The sequence below is a fragment of the Mytilus edulis genome, chromosome 8, assembly GCF_963676685.1.
Source record: "Mytilus edulis chromosome 8, xbMytEdul2.2, whole genome shotgun sequence".
Lineage (NCBI taxonomy): Eukaryota > Metazoa > Mollusca > Bivalvia > Mytilida > Mytilidae > Mytilus > Mytilus edulis.
In genome coordinates this window covers 32,731,111-32,753,330 of record NC_092351.1, presented here as the reverse complement: position 1 = coordinate 32,753,330, position 22,220 = coordinate 32,731,111, and the positions used below count along the sequence as shown (strand labels likewise).

At 32.2% G+C, this 22,220-nt stretch overlaps 3 protein-coding genes across 3 annotated transcripts; 2 read left to right on the top strand and 1 right to left on the bottom strand.

Annotated features, from left to right (window-relative positions):
* The first annotated feature begins 741 nt into the window (after positions 1–741).
* On the top strand, positions 742–1,800 carry LOC139484033 (E3 ubiquitin-protein ligase TRIM33-like). The gene has a single exon (XM_071267758.1). The coding sequence runs from the start codon at positions 742–744 to the stop codon at positions 1,798–1,800; it is 1,059 nt and encodes a 352-aa protein (XP_071123859.1).
* A 156-nt stretch (positions 1,801–1,956) lies between these two features.
* Positions 1,957–2,427, top strand: LOC139484032 (uncharacterized). Its single transcript, XM_071267757.1, has one exon. The coding sequence runs from the start codon at positions 1,957–1,959 to the stop codon at positions 2,425–2,427; it is 471 nt and encodes a 156-aa protein (XP_071123858.1).
* A 6,599-nt stretch (positions 2,428–9,026) lies between these two features.
* Positions 9,027–17,787, bottom strand: LOC139486742 (V-type proton ATPase 16 kDa proteolipid subunit c-like). The gene is made up of 3 exons (XM_071271674.1): positions 17,568–17,787; positions 11,489–11,672; positions 9,027–10,941 (listed from the first exon to the last, which is right to left on the bottom strand). The coding sequence occupies exons 1-3, from the start codon at positions 17,635–17,637 to the stop codon at positions 10,731–10,733; spliced, it is 465 nt and encodes a 154-aa protein (XP_071127775.1). The 5' UTR covers positions 17,638–17,787; the 3' UTR covers positions 9,027–10,730.
* Between the last annotated feature and the right edge of the window lie 4,433 nt (positions 17,788–22,220).

Sequence of the window (22,220 nt, the reverse complement as noted above, 5' to 3'; positions counted from 1 at the left end):
AAGTATCCATGTCTTCTACCTTCTAAAATATAAGCTTTTAAAAAGTTAGCTAACGCCGCCGGATCACTATCCCTATGTCGAGCTTTCTGCAACAAAAGTTGCAGGCTCGACAATAAAACCCCATTGAAATTGGTCAAGAAATAAGCAATTTATGCAAAGCATTAGAAAAGTATTGTTTTTGGACCCTAATTCCTAAACAATTTGGGTCATAACCCCCAAAATCAATTCAAACCTTCTTTTTATGGAATGAAACCTTGTACAATTTCAGAAAGATCCATACACTTAAACACAACTTATTGTCTGGAAACTAGAAACATATTTATTTTGACCCCTTTTAAGCCCCTTGTTCCTAAACTGTTGGACCCAAAATTAATCCTAACCTTCTTTTTGTGGTTTCAACCCTTGTGTTTAAATTGCATAGAGGTCCATTCACTTAAACTAAAGTGATTGTCCGGAAACCAAGTGTATTCGGACGACGTTGACGACGACTACAGATGACTCCGACGTGATACCAATATACGAACGCATTTCTTTTGCGGTCGTATAAACACTATTGTTATCATGTGTAATATAGTATATACGTCTTTTCAATCAAATACTTCTGCTTTATACTATCAATAATTTAAATGCTCACTGGTATCAGTATGCTTAATAAAGTATTTAACTAGTTGATTGTAACAACCCAAGAATTCAAATAGGAAGTGAAATTCCTGGGACACACTAGGGACACACCTGACAAATATGGCTCCCTCTCAGTCAGTTGGAGGAGGCCAAGTTCCTGTTAACTGTAAATTATGTGACAGAGATAGACCAATACAGTGGAAATGCATGGACTGCAGTATTCTGATGTGTGGTCATTGTAAGGACAAGGTACATTCCCAATTTAAAAATGCACAAGATCATAAAATCATTAGTAAAGAAGAGATTGGATTACATAACGAAGAACTGGATTTTACCAATATTAAATGTGATAAACATGGACAATCATCATGCCTTTACTGTAATGCATGTGACGTCCTTGTATGTCCAACCTGTATTGCTAAAGCTCACAAAAGGCATGATTTAATTGAAATTAGTGATGCATACAACAGGAAAATGGAGGCACTAAAACAGGGACAAAGTAAAATGCAAAGGAATAATTCTAACATGAAAGCAAAGAAAGATGAGCTTAATAAACTTATGTCGGTAGAAAATTCAAAGTATTCAAAAGTAAGAAAAGATATAGTGAGTCATGAGAAAACTGTAAAAGATCAAATAGAAAAATATTTTAAAGATCTCTTAAACGAATTAGATCAAAGTCATGAAACTGGTTTGAAAACACTTAAATCGGATCTTTATGCTATATCAGTATTCACAAACCAGACAAATGACAAAATCAACCAAGTCCAGGATTTTATTAGGATTCCCATTGCTACTGAATTCTTCAAAAAGGTCAAAATAATGGAAAATTACACTGAAATCAAAGAACCACAAACCAAGTCTAGCTATAGATCATCACTAAAATTTGTTCCAGGGAATGTTATCCAATCAGACATTGGATCACTACAAGACGATGGGAACTATTTAACAGAAACAAATATCTCTTTAGTGATCAATAATGAATACCAGACTGAACTGGAGGCAATAGCATTTGTAAGTCCATGCGATGACCACTCAATTTGGTTAAGTTCTGGTATAAAAGGAATGTTAGAGAGAATAAAACCTGAAGGAACCAATCTGAGATTGATATCTAAATTCAATATTATAGTGTGTGGAATGGCAGTTACCCTTTCTTATCAATTGCTACTGATTGTTCAGTGAAAAACAAGGTTACAACAAATCAGTAGTAGTGGTGACCTGACGGATTCTGTTTATGATGCTACACCTTTCTATCCCACATCCATCCATGCTATCAGTGTCAATAAATTTATAGTAGGAGCTAATAATAAGATATTAAAAAGAAGTGCTGTAATCATTATGAACAAGAAAGGAGACAACGATACTGTATATGAACATGATGAAAACAATCAACCTTTATTTAATAATCCTAGGTATATAACCACAAACTGTAATGGAAATATACATGTAGTGGATAAGATTTCAGATGATTGGAGTGGTAAAATAGTGGTTTTGGAACAAGGAGGACATATGATAAACGAGTATACAGGTCATTCAACCATCAACAAGCATGGATCATTCAAACCAATAAACATTGTGACAACACCAAATGACAATGTTGTTGTTATAGATAAGGATACCAAAATCATGCACATCCTCAATGACAATGGTCATTTGATTTCATATTTCAATACAAAGAACATAGGAATAAAACGTCCACATTCTCTTGCTATCAACACAACTGGAGAACTTTATATAGGATGCACTAGGGCTGCAGGTAGTCGAACAAAGGAAGCAAAGCTATATGAAATAAATTATGTAGGATTCTAATATATTCAAAACATATCTTGACAGTAAACTTCTTGAAAAAGGCAAAAAGTTTTCATGTCAAATGAAAACTGAATCATAAAACTTAAATAAAAAGATAAAAATGAAAACAACACTTAATAAATTAAAAGCATCTGAAACTCTTTTGTTACCATGGCTACATCAGGAACTCTGAAAGCCAAATGTTTGAAAGCCTATAGAATCTACTTCAAATTGGGACATTATAACTCATCATTAGTAATTTACTCCATTTACCGCTTGGATTTCCTTTATGATGTCATCTTCGTAAGTTTTGTACATTTTCTCAGTAGTTAATGGATTTAGAAGATTTCGTTATGTCTAATGGTAATGTATGCACCAAATGTTCAAGTGAGGAAAAGCAACTAGAGTTCCTAATTTTTATGTGCAATCATACAGAGTAGATTTACATGTATTCACTAAATATGTTATTCCTATGGAGTTGAGTATCATAGTGCATTCCAAGCCTTCAAAATAAATAGTCTGGTATTCTATATACAGAGGTATTAGCTAAAGTGCAATTCCAGTATCGCAGATCGAAATCATTTAGTGAAAAGTGAAAAGTGAACAAATCTGTGAAAATCAAATAAATCCAATTTTAGTGCAAATAATTATGAAATTAATGGAAAGTGATTTTTTTCTTCATATAATTTAGCATGCATATTAAAACATTTTGAACTCTGTACTGGAAGACTGTAAATAAATGTGAGAAGACAAACATTTGAAAAGTTATTGGATGCCTGATGATGATATTTAATGGGCACAGACTATACTTATATCAACACACATCGTCATGTACTAATTTAAGATACTGAACTAATAGCATTTGTAACTTATTTCAACAATTAAGATGAAGAACTATCTATGACTTTGTTAACCTATTGGAAATATATTTCTATTCGCAACATGATAATCCCAGTGTGCTAGTGAAAACCGAATTACCTTTCGTTGTTAAAAAACATTTTCGGTCATTTAATTGTGAACTAGACTATTTACAAGAACTTTCAATTTCTATGAACAATCTAAACTGATGTTATTTACAGAAATGGTATATTCATTGTGAACAAAGAATACAACATGATGGTATGATATGTGAAAATGATTGAACATCACCTTTGATTATTGTGTATTGATAAATGTTATTGTTTTTAAAGTCATATGAAACGTCAAATTAAAAAAAAAATATGCATTTGTTTTTTATAACTAAATCGGGAAAGTTTTCAATATAAAACCTATGTACATATACTTTTTTCTGAAGAAAATTCTTTGTTTTGTCCACATTTAGATAAAGTTTAATTTTTAATTGCTTGCTTCCAGAAAGCAATTCGCCGACATATTTTCCGTATGCAAAGTGACCTTATAGCGTGACCTTAGCGTGACCCGTCTCGTGAAAATCCGGTGATCGCAATACACATGTATCTCTCATTGAAATAAACTATTATCTGATTGTACATGTTATATGTACACGTGCTCAATATCCATGCTTCTTTGTTGATAACTTACTATAAGGTGACAATCGGTAAACTTCGGCTTCAAAACACGACAAATAATTTGCCGCTATATATATTTTCACATCATAACAAAGAGAGAGAAAAACAATTGACGATAATACGATATGATTGCGTAAAAAATGATGAAATCGTGCACAGAAGACTAAGTTTATGATAAATACATGAATTGGTCGAAGAATTCAATTTGAATAAACATTATTTTTCACCAGTCACTCGTGACATATGACGTTAATCATGATTGTTTTATATTATTATTCAGATTCTTTTTTTTTTTTGCATTTACTAGACAAAAAAATTATGAAACAAGACGGAAATATAGAAAAAAAATCATTTACATGAAAGTTTGTAGAGTGACATTTTGATTAATTTCCAGTTTTTTGCTAATGACTATGATTAATAAAAATAGGTTTGAAAGCTAGAATTTAGTTGTAAACAAAATAAGTTTAATTTTGGTAGCAATAGTTTTACAAAGTCATTGTTTATTTTGCATGCTATTGACCACTTCTTTAGTCATAAAATATATGATACAGTTACAGGGAAGACAATGAATGACGTTGCTAAAAATATAATTTTTAGTGATATGTAAAAATGGGGAAAAGATGCACTTTTTCGGGCGTATGACATTTGCGCCGATTTTGAAAATATTCATTCTCTCATTTTCGTCGATTTTATATTTTCATGTGCCGATTTTATATTTGCTCCTAATTAGATTTACAGGTATATAGTAAGTTAATACTTGTACATGTACTGATGTACTGAACTATACCATTGGTAAAATCGGGTTATAAATGTTGTTCATATATGTTAATTTTGATTCATATTGTTCTGGAACTTCGTTGTAACATGATGGACATATTGCACACTGAAACGAGCCGCGTAGTCAATTCTTTAATCATTGAGGGCCATACATATCGGAAGGCCAGTGTCCTGAAACATAACAACATAGCTTACTAATGTACCATAAAATCGTGTAAAGCAAGAGTCACCACGGATACTATTGTCAAAACACAGAACGAGCATAACCATGTGGCAAATGTCCGAAAGACAGAAGCTAAAGAACTACGGGTACGGTCAAGGAAAAAGTCTGGAAATGTAGGCCTTCTTCTACCTCATCCAATTTTTAATTTGGTATGACATTTTTGTAAATCTTACATTTCTGATTATATTTGCTGTTTAAAGTTTTTGTGACATTTGAGGCCAATCTGATTAACTTAGTGCCAACCGAAAGTAGATATATCTTGATATTCTAAGCATTTATGACCTGTCGGATTTTCACTTTATTATTCTGTTAAAGCAATTTAATTTGTGGGTTACCCATTTTTGTAGTTTTCTATATTGCTTTAACCACGAATTTGAGTGTCAAAACTGGGCCAAGACGCAGAAAGATTAGTGAACATGTAGATAAACTCATCATAGATACCATGCATTCTCCTCAGAAACTAACAAAACCTTTAAATAGACTTATTAAAAGGGGATATAGTTACGATACTGTTGTCAGGTCATTAAAGATTGCATATTTTGGCTTTAACATTGATTCACTGATAGGGTCTTTGCATCGGAACTAAACACATTTATTTCTAAAAAAACAGTTGTTGGCATGACACGGGTTATGTTCTTCTCATATATTTTATGATAGTATGATACTAAACCCCTAACGGGAGGGATTGTACCTGATATTCATATGATGAAGACATAATCTTTCAATCAGTTTAATTGAGGTCTGGAGCTGGCATGTCAGTTAACTGCTAGTAGTCTGTTGTTATTTATGTATTATTGTCATTTTATTTATTTTCTTTTGTTACATCTTTTGACATCGGACTCGGACTTCTCTTAAACTGAATTTTAATGTGCGTATTGTTATTCTTTTACTTTTCTACATTGGCTAGAGGTATAGGGGGAGGGTTGAGATCTCATAAACATGTTTAACCCCGCCGCAATTTTGCGCCTGTCCCAAGTCAGGAGCCTCTGGCCTTTGTTAGTCTTGTATGATTTTAAATTTTAGTTTCTTGTGTATAATTCGGAGTTTAGTATGACGTCCATTATCACTGTACTATTATGCATATTTTAGGGGCCAGCTGAAGGACACCTACGGGTGCGGGAATTCTCGCTACATTGAAGACCCATTGGTTGCCTTCGGCTGTTGTTTGCTCTATGGTCGGATGGTTGTCGCTTTGACATATTCCCCATTTCCTTTCTCAATTTTATAGGATTGAAATTTTGATGCACTTTTCGTCTACAAAACACTCATCGATGACGCTGAAAAAAAAGACGTTAAAAAGACCAAATTAAATAGTTGACACAGCATAGGTTTCTGACACAGAATGAATATGGTCTAAATGAACTAAAAATTTTTTTTTTACCTATAATGGTCCAATATCCAAAATCTAAATACATGGCCATGGATTGATACAGTATATCAAAGTTTCCCAAGAATTCAATTTTTGCTGAAATCAAACAAAGTTTAATTTTGGACCCTTTTGACCTCAATGTACACCAATTTGAAAGCAGGGCCTAAAAATCAAAAATCTAAATACATGACCAATTTGATAACCGGGCCAAAAAATCTAAAATCTAAATACATGGTTAGATTAAGCATCAAAGAACCCAATACATTTAATTTTATTGAAATCAAACAAAGTAAAATTTTGTACCCAAACTTGGACCAACTTGAAAACTAGGCCCATAATCAAAAATCTAAATACATGTATAGATTCAGCATTTCAAGAATTCAATTTTTGTTAAAATCAATCTAAGTTTTATTTGAGATCCTTTGCTCCTTAATGTAGACCAATTTGAAAACAGGACCCAAAATTAAAAATCTAAATACACGGTTAGATTCAGCATATCAAGGAACCCAAAGAATTCAATTTTTGTTCAAATCCAACTAAGTTTTATTTTGGACCCTTTGGACCTTAATATAGACCAATTTGAAACGGGACCCAAAATTTAAAATCTTAATACACAGTTAGATTCAGTCTATCAAGGAACCCCAAGAACTCAATTTTTGTTCAAATCAAACTAAAGTTTTATTTTGGGCCCTTTGGACCTTAATATAGATCAATTTAAAGACTGTACCCAAAATTAAAAATCTAAATACACGGTAAAATGTGGCATATCAAAGAACCACAATAAAATAATTTTTGATGAAATCAAACAAAGTTTAATATTGGACCCTTTGGACTTCATGTGGACCAATTTAAAATAAAATGCTTTGCTGAGTGCAGCCTGATAAGAACACAGTGGTCGAAAGCTGAACAGTTGGGGCAAATTTGGTAACAATATTCAACCTTGATACTGTCTGAATTTGGATTGTGATCACATTTTTGACATAATATAGGTTTTTAACACAAATAAATGTGATCTTACAAATTTATAGCCCAATACTGTGTAATTAGATTCAGCATATTTAAGATCCCCAAGAATTCATGAATAAAACCCCATTGAAATTGGTCAAGAAATAAGTAATTTGTACAAAGTATGAAAAAAAGTGTTGTTTTTACCCCCATTTCTATAGTTTGGGCAATTACCCTCAAAATCAATCCTAACCTTCCTGTTTTGGAATAGAACCTTTTGGTACAAGTTCAGAAAAATCCATACACTTACGGAAAAAGCTTTTATTTTAGAACAAAGAAGAACCTGGTAATACTTATCCTGTATACAGATGCCTTATGAGTAATTAGCTGTCAGTAACTGCTAGTACTCTCAGATCTGCACTTGGTGTCTTTTAGTTTTTTTATTTTAAGTACCCCGACACGTCCACTCTGTGTTCTTGCTATATGAATTTCTATTTGTATCCATCTTATGATTTAAGCCTTTTTCAACTGATTTTTATAGTTCATTCTTATTTTGTACTGTTACACCACTGTCCCAGGTTAGAGGGAGGGTTGAGACTCTGCTAACATGTTTAACCCCACCACATTCTGTATGTATATGCCCGTCTCTCTAGTCAGTAGCCTGTAACTCAGTGGTTGTTGTTTGATGCTGTGTAACAGATTTGTTTTTCCTTCATGTTTATGTACATAAATAAGGCCGTTAGTTTTCTCTTTTGCTTTTATTGTTTCACATTTGTGATTTTTGGGCCTTTTATAGCTGACTATGCGGTATGGACTATCTGAGTGGAGAGTTGTCTCATTTGCAATCATACCACATCTTCTTTTTATATGATTGACAATGACTGATGCTTCACTTTTGGTAGTCTATTCTGTTAAAAGGAATGTCATGGTAGGAAGGGAAGTTTTTAAAATCTGGGACATGCATGACAAAAGTCAATTATGAATGTATACATAATTAAAAAAGTTTAGCACCAAATATTCCTATTCATATATTTCATAAATAAACTATACTTCTATACATAACAATAAATCTATACTATTAAATGAGAAGACCTCATTTTGTGTCGCTTCTCTTCCTTCCATAATAAATTGGTTATTATGACTCTGTGTTCTATAGGTACCATACATAGTCGCATTTGTCATCCTTGTTTATGACTACTCAGTTTGGGTTATTTTGGGAGGGAAACAAAATTAATGATGTCCAGATATTGTTTCCGTCCTCAGACGGACTTTTAAGTCATAGACAAGACTTCCATTTAGTGCTGTTTTAAAAAATTTCTTGTACATGTACTTGGGGACAGGACAATTATTTTCAAGTTTTTCTGTATCCTTTGGTCGTACTTATGCTATGAACAAAGTGTATTTGCTTCTCTATATAATATATCAGTGACTGCCTTGGATAGTAAGTAAACTTGGAATTGGTAGTAAACAGCAAATACACTTTATCTTTAGTATATGTATGTTCATAGTATACAAAAAAACAGTAACAAAAAATTAAGGACTTTGGAAAAAAAAGGGGGAGGGCTAAAAAATTGTCATGTCACCATGGTATCCGCAACCTAAGACTTTTGATAACTTGCCTAAATTTCCATGTCATAAAATTTGTTTGGGAAAATTCTACAACAATTTATATCCTTCATCAAGCTAAATGCTGGCTACAGGATGGTTTTGGTGGCTATCTGCACCACAGTGGCAGTATTTCTTCATATCTTGCTCTTGGAGTTGCAACACAAAATCAAAATGGTTATTTCGATTTATTTTATTGTACATTGTTTATACCTGTAAAAACAGGTTTTTATCAAACAGGTATAACAGGTAATTACATAATATCTCTATCTATCCCGACAATACATTCATCTGATTATTATGTACTAAACGACAAGAAAATTGAAGATTTATAAAGTGGATTATTTCCCCTTGTTTTTCCAAATTTAGTTTTTTGAGTATGTTTTTCTTAAATGAAAGTTCATTAAACTCCAATTAAATTTACTGCTTTGTTTGTTTTCTAATCCATTCAGCTTTTTTGATATACATTTATGTAGTTCAACATGGATTTTTTACAATTGTTTTGGTAATTTTTCCACTTTAAAATTCATTTCGACATAAAATTTAGAGGAACAAATCTAATCCTTGACGAACTGTTTACCCCCAGATCAATAAATACTTTACTGGCACACACTACATATAATTTTCCTTTAATCACAGTTTATAAATCATAATTTCTGTAAAAATAATTTTAAATAAATTACATATAAATATCCAAGAGACAGGAGAAAATAAAAAAATAAAAAGAATCAAATAATAGTTCTCAATATCTTGATCTTGATTTGTCCATTTACCTGAATACATTGGTAATATTCAATACCTCTATAACTAGCAAATGATTTTATTTTAATTGACATATCTTTCCTTATTGTTGTCCCTTTTGGCATATAACCATTTTATGGGACTTCCTAACAGATCATTCTTTTAATAGATGAGAAAAAAGAAATTATTGGCAACTTTTTTGTTGTTGAAAAAAACAAAGAATTGCTAATTTTTTCCCTGTATAACAACTATTTAACACAAAAAATCAGTATCACATTTTTACCTGTAATTGCAGAAAATTAACAAAATGTCATAAATGAGAACAAAACATGATATATTTACATCTAAAATGAACTTGTTCTAACAGTCATGTACAATAACATATGCACAAAAAAAATCCTGATTATTTAAAATAATGCATTGCTTGGAATGTCATAAGACTTATTTACTGCTAAAAATATTCGAGACATTTTTAATTAAAAAATTTCTGATGACCCCATACTCAAGGACAAATTTTGTCATGAAAAGCTAAACAATGTAGACTTTATCCAGACAATACTCTATATATATATGTATTTCACATAAACAAAGATTGTTTCAGTGAATGGATTTCAAATGTTCTTGCATTAAATGATATAATAGGTCAATGAGGTTCAATTAATACATTTAATTTTATTGATGAATCTTGGAATGAAATATTTTAATCAAAACATATGTTCACCTAGTAATTTTTTGTCTTAAATCTAACATTGAACTAATTTGTTTGTATTGGGTCATTAAAACAGCAGAAATTGCTGTGAAATCCATCTAGCACTGTTTTGTGTGTGTTTGAGCTATGTAGGATTCTTACAACCAATCCATTTTAAGCAGGCAAAACAAATGACAACTAGTATAAATGTATGTGTATGTCAAACTGTCTCTTATTCAACCCTGATGACCAGCATATGTTATCTTTGGCGATGTACATTTCCATTCATACAACTCATACAGTGTTGCAATTTATTCCACTTTTTCTTTACATACAAACAAAAACGACCTATTAATAACACAAAAATCTGAGGTTGTCATGGTGAATTCACCTCAAATTTTTGTGTGAAACATTTAGAAGTTAACATTAGAGAGAAAATTAAATATATAACTATCCTTGTCGTGTGGCCAGAATTAGAGCTACAATAAGTCCATAGAGACCCAGTACTTCAGCAAAAATAAGGATTAAAATCATTCCTACAAATAATCTTGGTTGTTGCGCCGTTCCTCTTACTCCTGCGTCACCAACAATACCAATAGCAAATCCTGCAGCTAGACCACTCAAACCTACACTTAAACCAGCACCAAGATGACAGAAACTCCTGCAATAACACAATAATATTTTAAATGTATACATTTTCATATCATTATAAAATACATGGAGAATGTGTCTATGGGTCACAGTTGTCTGGCCAAGTCGTAAATATGCACAAGTTAACTTCCACATACAGATGTAGGATTCAAGAACCAGTAGTTAAGACCATTTTGTGATTATATTCATTGTGTACAAGTCGTGCAAGTTTCATGACATTTGGTTGAGGTAAACTAAAATTAGAGAATGGAAAAGAATTATTAATTCTTCCATTTACAAAGGAGCATAACTGACGACAATTACACTACAGTAATGCCATTTAATTTTAAAATTCATCTGTGTTTTGAGGTAATAAGCATTGTGTACAATAATTTCAGAAATGTTTGTCTGTCATACAAAAATCAGTATTATATGGGTTTTTTAACTTGACAATCATCACATCTACATAATTGATTTACAAAATTAATTAGAGAATAAGTTTCCTGATTTGTTTTTCTCTTGTGTGAAATAAGTTGGTGCTTTGATATCTCCTGATATATATATTTCTGAATACTTACTTGAATAATGTGTAACTTTTGTCAATACTGTTAGCAATCAAAGCAGCCACGACCAGTCCATAAATAGCCAAAATACCAGCCATGACAACTGGGATGACAGACTTCATAATCAACTCAGGTCTCATCACTGACATGGCAGCAATTCCAGTTCCAGATTTTGCTGTTCCATAGGCAGCTCCTAGGGCTAAAATAATAGAAAATCAAAAGCATGTTACTATGGTTATAAAGTTCAAAAGGATAGTCACAATGTTTGCAATATTTGCAAACAGTAAGGTGACAATTCAACTAGTAATACTGTAGTGCTACTGGCAAAGAAGCGCTTGTGTAAATGTAGTTATTGTTGCAACAACACTCTGTATGCCTTAATTCTTGTATAAATAAATATTTGCTTTGATTCATCATTGTGGTGTGACAGGATTGCTTCCCTTGAATAGCAATTGCTACCTCCCCTTTGCTATAGTAAAAGGTGTTGCCAGTTTAGATTGTAACAGATAATATGTACTGATTGTATATCAAAATCAATAACTGTGAAACAATTAATAAATGAACATTTTGAATAAAGTGAGGAATAAAATATTTAATATCAAAAGATTTTTTTTTTTTATTTTAGTCTCAGTTTATGAAATTACTCAAAATGTTGCCAAAAAGTTGGTGTGGGAAAATGTCAGGATTCAATACTAAGGCAGCATTAAAATTATGGGCAGTTCTTTTGAGGAGTGAAAAATGGGGTCAAAAAGGTAACTCTAATTTGAGTCTAAACACAAGTCTATCCTAATTTTGCTGAAATTAAATAGCATTCCTATACAATTGTTTTGGTTATACTCTTGCAGTGTTCCAGCTAGGTTTTCAAAAGGGCAGGGTGCCAATCCTGAAAAAGGGCATTTAACGCGCGATATGATAATATGAAAAGGGCATATTTTAATAAAAGATGTTAATCAAACATTTGTGTTTATTCGTTGAATCACAGGTTATACAAGAACAACATCTTTAGCCCATATAGAACTCTATCTTTCTACTTTTAAGGCTGAAAAACTTGTCAAGCAGCTTGTCACACAAGTTTTTTTATCATTGCTTGGAACAGTTGAACTTTATATGCAGTATGTTTTGAAAGGAGATCTGTTTCATACTGTTTCTATGGTCTACCACATTTTACCAGTTTCACCTTTCTACCCCTGCTGTGCTTGATGGCAATACAGCACAAAACAGCTGTGCTCAGTAAATTCACAATTTTAGGATATAAAGCAACAGTGAAAAATAGTATCAAAAATAAAGACTACAGAAAAAGATGACCAAGGCACCCTACCAACACTGCTACTAAGACCCTCTTTAACTTTTCCCATAACTCAAAATAAATACCTAAACATATATATTCTTAAGCAAGAAGTATGGAGACACATTTTAGAATATGTAAATGGGTTAACTACTTAATGCTAGGAAAAAAATCAGATTGAGTTATCTTTCTTTATTCGGGTGTGCTCCTTCTTTGGAGGATTATAAACAGTACGTAAATGTAAATATGATGTAAATATGATCACAATATGGCGGATGATTTTGTTATTTTCGTATCAAAAATGAAGGCAGTCAATGACAAATACGTCTGAATTTTCTGTTTATTTTACAGAAAACAAGTAAAACAATGTCTTCAACGAGTTTATAATGGTTTTCCAACTTTCTGTCATTACGTTTCTTCCATGAAACTACGGTAAACATCGCAAATTGTGCCCAAGTTGTTGTATGCACATTTCTTCAAAGATAATTGCCGACTGACCGATTCTATTTGAACGAATTAATGTTGATGATCATAATGACCCATCCAATCAACGGATTACCTATAACAACAGATTATGACACCAGTTGTAACCATTGATTAGCTTGGGGTGGTAAACAAAGTCATAATCTTTTCCCCAGGTAAAATTTAGTAATTAGCGTATCATATCAATACGCAAATTAATATGCAATCAATCTTCAAAAAAGGCAGGGCGCCCTGGAAACTGTAAAAAGGGCACAGGGCGCCACTCGGAAAAGGGCGGGCGCCGCGCCCTCTGAAAACGGCCTAGCTGGAACACTGTCTTGAACACGATCATTGATGTAAATCTTTGAATGTAGAAATACAATCAAGGATAACTGATTGACCTTGGAGAATTAATGAACTTGTTTAAATTAAATTATAAAAAAATCAATGTCAGAGTTATTTCTGGTCATCATGGTCATGCTGGTTTTCTATTTATATTGGATTTCACACTACCAGACACAAATCAGGATTTTTTTTATTTCATTGATTAACAATATTTTATTAATGAACATGATGATATCTATGGTTCCTTACTGCTTAGTCTTCAGTTCACATTTCTTTATTTTCTCCAATGTTTAATTTATCCAGTTAAAATTATTTTCCAGCTTATTTTTTTGTAATGGAGATCTGTTTGTATTTTTGATTTTTTTATCAGATTTTTTTAACTCCCAGCTGGGCCTTCATTAACAAACTACATTTAGCAATTTTACAAAATACCTGTCCAATTAATGATGAATATTTTTCAGAAAATGTCAATACTTTAAAACACTGCTTTATTTTGATCACAAATGCAAATGAAAATTGAATCAATGACTTGTTTTACTGTGAATTTTGGTTTTGATGGAATGTACTTAAATGGAACAGGCCAGTAACAGTAGTAATAATTAGTGGGTGATTCCAAATATTGATTCTCCCCTTACAATCAATAACCAAATACATCTCTTCATTCAGTGGGAAAAATGTAGTTACCAAGGAGACAAATCAATTGTGGGAGGCCAGTGTCAGCAAATCAATGCTAACAAGCATTTTTACCAATACTCTATATATGAATGGATGCATTCCTCTTTTGGAGTATCGGGGAAAGTTTCACTTATAAGCAGGAAACTAATGTCAATATCTAAAACATTGGTATATAATTTTTGCCATCTCAAATCTAGTTGAAAATATAACTATTTGCAGGGCATGCACAACACAAATTTGAAACAACAGCTACAATTTTTTTATCGTTTTATTGTTGTTTTTTCAGAGGGTGGTTGAGGGGCTGGCAAGGAATTCAAAAAAATATATATAATAAATTTCTTGCAAATAAAAATGTTTCAGAAGCCATTTGAATTAAAATTCCATTAAAAATGATAAGGACAAACATGTACATGTACAATGTACATGATGAATAAGATTATATGGATTAAAAAAAAATCTATTTCCTGTATGTTTATATTGAAAGAACAACTGGGCCATGAGCGCATGATACACCCTTCTTCTTGTGTGTGAAGTTTTATAAATAGTTTCTGAGATACGGTACGACATGTGAAAACCCCTCTTTTTTTTACAAAAAAAATCAATAACTCTAAAATAAAATTTTGAATCATCACCAAAAAGTATACAGATCTTTAGATTAATATAACAAAGAAGTTTTTAACGTTATAAGCAATAATTATAAATCCATTTTAAGATATGGCAGGACATGTGAAAACAAGTTATTGTCTGGAAACTAGAAAAATACTTATTTTGACCCCTTTTAGACCCTAGTTCCTAAATTATTAGGACAATAACCCCCAAAATCAATCCAAACCTTCTTTAAGTGGTTTCAAACCTTGTGTTTAAATTTCATAGAGATCCATTCACTTTAACTTAAGTTATGGTCTGGTAACTAAGTGTCTTCTGACGACACTGACGTCGATGTTATACCAATATACAAATGCAATTTTTTTTTGGGGTCTTATAAAAACACCCCCCTGTTTTAGTTATAAAGTGCCTTATCTCAAAAAGTTTAAATCTTATTTTCGCCAAAAAGTACATGTAAATCATGTATATAGATCATTTGACTATCATAAGAAACAACTATGTTAAGTTTCATGAAATTGGATAAGTGATTCTCAAGTTACGGTGCGACATGTTTATGCCGGACAGACAGACGGACTACATTTGTATACATGAAAGTTATAATACGTCAATTTTGACAGGCGTATAAATACAGTACAGTTTTTTATTGATTGATTGGTGTATAAGTATAACACCACATTGGACACTAATGTGCTATTTCCTGGTGGTAGGTTTTTATTTGGTGAGGTGCCAGTCCCCAGAGAAAACCAGACTTTTAGTAGGAAAATTGGCAATATTAATAGAGTTGATCGCACCAACACGAGTGAGATTGAACTCACAACCTCACTGCTCAGTGTTGACTGGCTGGCTAGAAATTACTGTAGTCAAACCAGACCAGTTGTACTAAATGTACTATATATTTAGTTCAACTTAATACATACTTGTAATCATGGTAATACAGTACTTCAATTTTGCTCATTATAAAGGGAAATGTTCAGTGGACTGTGACATTGGGGTAAAAACTCTAATTTGGCATTAAAATTACAAAGATCATATCATAGGGAACATGTGTACTAAGTTTGAAGTCAATTGGACTTCAACTTCATCAAAAACTACCTTGACCAAAAACATTAACCTTAAGCAGGACAGACGGATGAACGAACCAAAGGACGGACAAACGAATGGATGCACAGACCAGAAAACATAATGCCCCTCTACTATCCTAGGTGGGGCATAAAAATAGAGTAGGTACAAATGTCAAATTTATCTTTATATTATTCTGGTTACTACTAGCTATAGGGCATCAGCTGCAGTCCGACTTTAAATGCCATAAAAAAGTGTTTGGCTAGGCACTTAAAATTAGGGTACATTTGTACCTGGTAAGTACATGTACATGTAGCTATAGGGTTAGCAGAAACATGTGTATTTTTTTTTGGGGGGGGAGGCCTTATATAACATGCTTAACTGCAAAAAACATTCAATATACATGATCATGATGATATATACATTGTAGTTCTTATTTTAGTGTGCCCATATTTTATGTTTTGTACTTGAGGAGTCCTGAGTCAACTTTAAAGTTGATACAATACAGGGAAAATACTGATATTTAACAAAGTCCCTGAATGTTTTCATGGTTTGGTGCTACACTACGTGGAAAAGATATTTTTTTTAACCTAAAAACATCAATCACTTCCTTTTTGATGGTAAGACATGCTAGGGTTACTTTAAAAATTCCACAAAACTTGTGGCCAATTGTCATGATTGTGAATTTATTACTAGCATTCCATTAAAATTTATGTCAAGCTAACTATCAATATTATATATTTGATTTTTGTGCTGAGGCAGTGCTGTAGTGCTATTTTGTGGCAGCCTTTTTTATTTGTGGAGGAAGCCTGAGTGCCCTGAAAAAGCCACTGACCCTTGATCAGGTTGGGCTCAAGTCATGAAACATGGGGTGGTCCCAGGTTTGTGGTATAAACACATTTTTCTGGGATATAATTTCAGCATCTCCGATACAAAATGAAAAACAGTTTTTGGTATTGTTTTGTTAATTATGCCCTCCATAGAATTTAACAAAAGTCAAAAGATTAATCAACCAATAGAAAGCTTTGTTTCATACTGCTCATGCATTGTTGTTCAAGATGGAGTAATGTTAGTCGACAAAGTTAGTGAGAAAGACAATTTGTCTAGAAAGTAAAGAGATGATATGCATGATATGATATTATTGATAAATGACTTGATTTTTACACTTCCGGTTATGAAGCCCATTTGTCCTGAGACTTACACAAAAGAATAAATAGAGCAATGGCAAACAACTTAACGTAAACAAAAGTTCATGTTGGATAAAAATTACCGCAACAGCTGACATGGTGCGCTTTTTCACAGTTTATGTGAAAACTATGAACGAAGTTTTTTTCCCCAGTTTTGTGGGGTTTTTTTATCCCAGAAAAACGTGTTTATCCCACAAACCTGGGACCACCCCATGTTTCATGACTTGAGCCCAACCTGTTGATTGGCGTCAAGTGTTGACTGGCCAGTGTCTGTACTAGTGATACCATCATTCGACCACAAAATTAAAAAATTACACCACCTTGTCTGCCTGCTCAACTTATACGATTCATATGCAGTTATATATTTCTAGGGAAAATTATTACGTATTAAAAGTGAATCTGACATTGTGACAAACATAATCAATTTTTTTTTCAAGTGACTGGTCAAAATTTATTCATAACCCTTTAAACTCACCACTGAAGGAAATTGCAGCAGTTGCTCCCATGGCTCCGAAGAAAGGGGTGTAAATTGGTTCTGATGACATGCTGTTGAATGTTTTTGTTCAGATGTAAACTTAAATAAATCCCTTTTTTCCGGCTATTTCGTCTCTGTTCTTTGCAAGATGGCGATGACGTTCAATCATGTGATTACACTAAGCGCATGATATGTTTCGCCTTATTTCATTGGGTTGTATAATATTTCTTTTTGTAGAAGCGGATCGCCAATGGTGTATTGCGAATAAAGCTAATTGACGTAAGTGTTTTCAGCGACGTCCGCGGATACCATTCAAGTTTCATGGGAAAAACGGTCCGTGCATCAATTAAAAATGTTAAAAAGTTTACAAATCTTAAATATTTGGATTTTCATCAAAGTTTTAAAATATCATATTCAAATTTTTTTTAAATTTCATAAATTATGGTTTTGAAATTTGATAGTTTATATAGTATTTGATCAAACTGTGAAAGTACTAAACTTTGATTATTTCGCTTTTTTTATTAACTTCTTCTTCTCTGGATCTTTACACCCTTTATAGGGTAACCATACTTTGTATATCGAACAGTTCCACCACCAAAAAAATAATTGAAGAATAAATAAACAATCGTAACACAACAACATTATATACACTATATACATTTTTTAAGTCTTTATGTGTTTTTATAAAGGAGGTTTACAGGTTTTATTTTTACTTTTACATAGGAAGTTTACAGTTTAAGTCTTTTAATATACATTTAAAGGAAAAATTATGATTTTTACTTTAAGCAGCTTTTTTTCATATATTTTTTCATTTTTGGTTTACTGATCAATATTTAATATAATATTTACAGATTAGTTCACCTATTCACTTTTTAGATAAATCGCTTTTTAGATAATTTACAAAATGAAAAAAGACAAGATTTTGGTCTTTGATCTTTAGGAATTCGCCTTTATATCTTTAAAGATAATTTGACATTAATTTATTCTCTGTGTCTTATTAGACAATTAGAAAGGTGATGTTTTTACAACTATTTACAGTTAATTCACAGAATATTTATGAACTGAAACTCTTAAGATTTAATGAGAATGATTAACAAATATCAACTTGAAGAGGATCAAAGAGGGGCGAAAGATACTAGAGGGACAGTCAAACTCATAGCCTGATATAAAAAAATATTGACATCGCCCGGCCGGCATGGCTAAAAAAACAAAAAAAAAACCTATACAAACAATAGTACACAAGACACAACAATAGAAAACTAAAGACTATGCAACACGAACCCCACCAAAAACTGGGGTGATCTCAGGTTCACCGGAAAGGTAAGCAGATCCTGCACCATATGTGGCACCCGTCATGAATACAAACCCGGTAAATAGTTTAAATCGGTAGGTCAAATTAGCAATGCTTTGCTTTTGCGCCAATTGACATTTCACTTGCGCAAAACAAAAATCTTTCATTTGCGCCACAAGCCATATTTCATTTGCGCCACTGAATAATACAGGTAAATACAGGTAATTAGTATATAACAAATAGATTTTTTTTTCAAAAAAAGAATTTTAATGATAAAGACAGTTTTTGTTTGTATGATAAAACACAATCATTAGAAATCAGTCATCATAAAACCATACAAAGTATGTTAAAACTTCGTTGAAACACAGTTCTGTTACATTGAACATATTTGAAAAGAAGTAAAATTGCGAGACAGTTCTAACTAATAGCATTATACACTAAGGTAAAGTTATAATTCTGACCGTATCAGTTTTATTCTTGCTTTGCAAGTTTTATGGTACACCTAAACGTTTTTTTATTATGATGCATATGGTATAAAGCTATTATGTACTGTATGTGTGATCATAAAAAAAAATACAAACTTATTTCCTCTGTTTGTCTCTGAACTTACAATGTCCATCTATACACCTCAAACATTTGAACACTTTATAATTCTAAACCTCAGTTTTGTATTAGAAATGAGTATGAACAATTATCCATGGAGGAGAAATATATATCTTGCCTGTATTACCTGTGAAATAGCGCAAATAAACTTGATATATTTTGGCGCAAATGTAATGCGCCCCAAATTAGTGGTGAAATAGGAAATGGATTGTAGTTACGACATAAGGAACATATCCGATATCATCTGTGAAACGATAATGGTCAACAACTCGTGATGGGGTCCGTAAAATTTACGCGGAAGGGATGATTTTAACTTTACCATTTGGAACTCTTGCGTTAAAAGCTTCCTTGTGAGCAGCAACCCTATATCAAGTCAATTATGATATGAAATACAGGCCCGGGAATATCGTACCAATTGGGAGATATATACTCCGTATGCAGGCGCTGCAGTGATGTTGCTACATAGAAATGGAAACTTCACAATTTAGACCTCTGTTGTCATAAAGATATGTTTGCAATCGACCCTCATTGTCAATTTCTAGATGTAATTCAAGTTAAGAGGAAGACTTAACTGTATCTGTTGTGTCTTTTATCTCTAGTTCGATGGGATAAAATAGGATACGGGTGAAAAGAGGGGTACATGTAAAGTGAGAAACGGAATAAAAGCGACACGAAACGAAACTTAATGATCATGATGAAATGAACAGTTACTGTTACTTAAAAGTTAATGTATAAAATAAAACCAGGGCAAACAGTTGTAAGCTGGGAAAAATTGATACAAAATGAATATTTCTCAAAAACACTGACCAACTTGCAGTATAGGCCAAATAATATGGTAGGTTTGAGTATGTATATATTTTCTACTGAACATTAGCAATAAAATGGCCCAATACACGTGTATTCTCTCAAATTTGATTTCAAATGTTGTTGCTTTAATATACGACTTTTTACTATCTGCAACCATGTCGGCAGATAAAATCATTGAATGTATATTTTGAACGATCATCTTTGACCTTTTTAATATCAACTTTTTCGATTGTTCTTCAAATATTCGGCTTTTGAGCGTTCCTGATTTAGATAGATCCAGAAAAGCGATTCGGACGCATGCAATCTTTTTTTACACTGCTACAAGCTTTACACGCTGAATTTTAGAGAAAGATCAAACATTAAAAAAATCAAAATTTCCCAAAAATTAAGATAAAAGTTAAGAGTATTATATTTGATAATGTGCAGCAACATCAACGTTGAAAAAAGTACGTCACACTGAAAATGTTTCAATTTTCAATTTTGCCGTCCGGTTTGAAAATGAGTAAAGAAATTTTTCATAAAAAACAAATTCGTTATGATCTTGGATTCATTTACTATACAGACAGAAGACTAAGAGACTAAGTTTTCACTGATTGCGAATGGACTTATTAAATTTTACTTCGAATTGAATAACCGAACACATAATTTTTTAGTATTAAAAGTTCAATTATGTTGTGTGATTTATGAATATTTTTTGTGAAATAGAACCAACATCTATGTACAGTTTATGCTCATTATGTATCATCAACACTCACAATGTTTTGATATTTGTTTTCTTCAAATTATTTGTTATCAATTTGTGCTGCTGACTTTAAATATAATCTTCAACATTACCAATTGTACTGCACCAGATGCGCGTTTCACATATGATTACATATCAAATGATCTTCAGTAGTGCATATAACTAAAACATTTGGAAATCCAAAACCTATTTAAGAAAAAAAAGGTACAAAATTAAAATGATTTTCTACAAACAACTGTGAACACACAATTGACTACACATATATATAAAAAGAAGATTTGGTAGAATTGCCAATGAGACAACTCTCTACAAGAGACAAAATGACACAGAAATTAACAACTATAGGGCATCGTACGGCCTTCAACAATGAGCGAAGGCCAAACTGCATAAAAAAAAGCTATAAAAGGCGCCGAAATGACATTTATAGAACAATTCAAATGAGAAAACTAACAGCCTAATTTATGTACATTCGTGCATTAATACATATATAAATGTCATACCGATACCAGTTGGAAAAGCAATCATTTTTGTCTGTATGACATAACCTTAGGAAATAAGATAGAAAGAAGAAATAACACATGCATTTGTTGCTATCTTCTCTTCTTCATCTACAATGAATTACTACTAAAGCACTTTAAGAAAAACGATGCGTTCTATACATAGTTCTTTTGATTGTTAAAATCGAGAGGAGTCCCAAATAAACAACAATGGAAAAGTAGGCTCTGGTGTTGAATGGAACATTACTCTTTGCTTCCACTTGCTTATTTAGCACTATATCAAATTAAAAACAAAAACACCTAGAGTGTAACCAAGAAAAACATAATGAGCATCAATGAACAACATATTACAACACAAAACAACAAAATTTTGAAAAAAATAATCATGAGAATGCAAACCCTATAAGACGAAAGAGTGAGTCAGGTTCCCCGGAAGGGTAGACAGTAATATTGTACCTAGTAGCAACATGAAATAATTTCTACAAATATAGTAGGTTGGCTTTTAATTTTTTTTCAGAAACCATCCCTCACATAACGATATCAACTTCAATGATGATATTGATAAAGACTTGCTTATAATGTTAGACAAGGAAGGGTCAGAGAACGAACACCCTGACAAAGATATGGAAATATATACTTCCCCTGATAAGTCCGTAAACAATTTCACTGATCATGATGATTCTAGCAATGCTTCAACAGATGATGAAGACAGT

Coding starts and splice junctions, on each gene's coding strand:
- LOC139484032 (XM_071267757.1), top strand. CDS start 1,957: ATGAACAAGAAAGGAGACAACGATACTGTATATGAACATGATGAAAAC.
- LOC139486742 (XM_071271674.1), bottom strand. CDS start 17,637: ATGTCATCAGAACCAATTTACACCCCTTTCTTCGGAGCCATGGGAGCA. Junction 11,673..17,567: donor TGCTGCAATTTCCTTCAGTG/GTGAGTTTAAAG, acceptor CTATTATTTTAG/CCCTAGGAGCTGCCTATGGA. Junction 10,942..11,488: donor AAAAGTTACACATTATTCAA/GTAAGTATTCAG, acceptor GTGTTATTGCAG/GAGTTTCTGTCATCTTGGTG.
- LOC139484033 (XM_071267758.1), top strand. CDS start 742: ATGGCTCCCTCTCAGTCAGTTGGAGGAGGCCAAGTTCCTGTTAACTGT.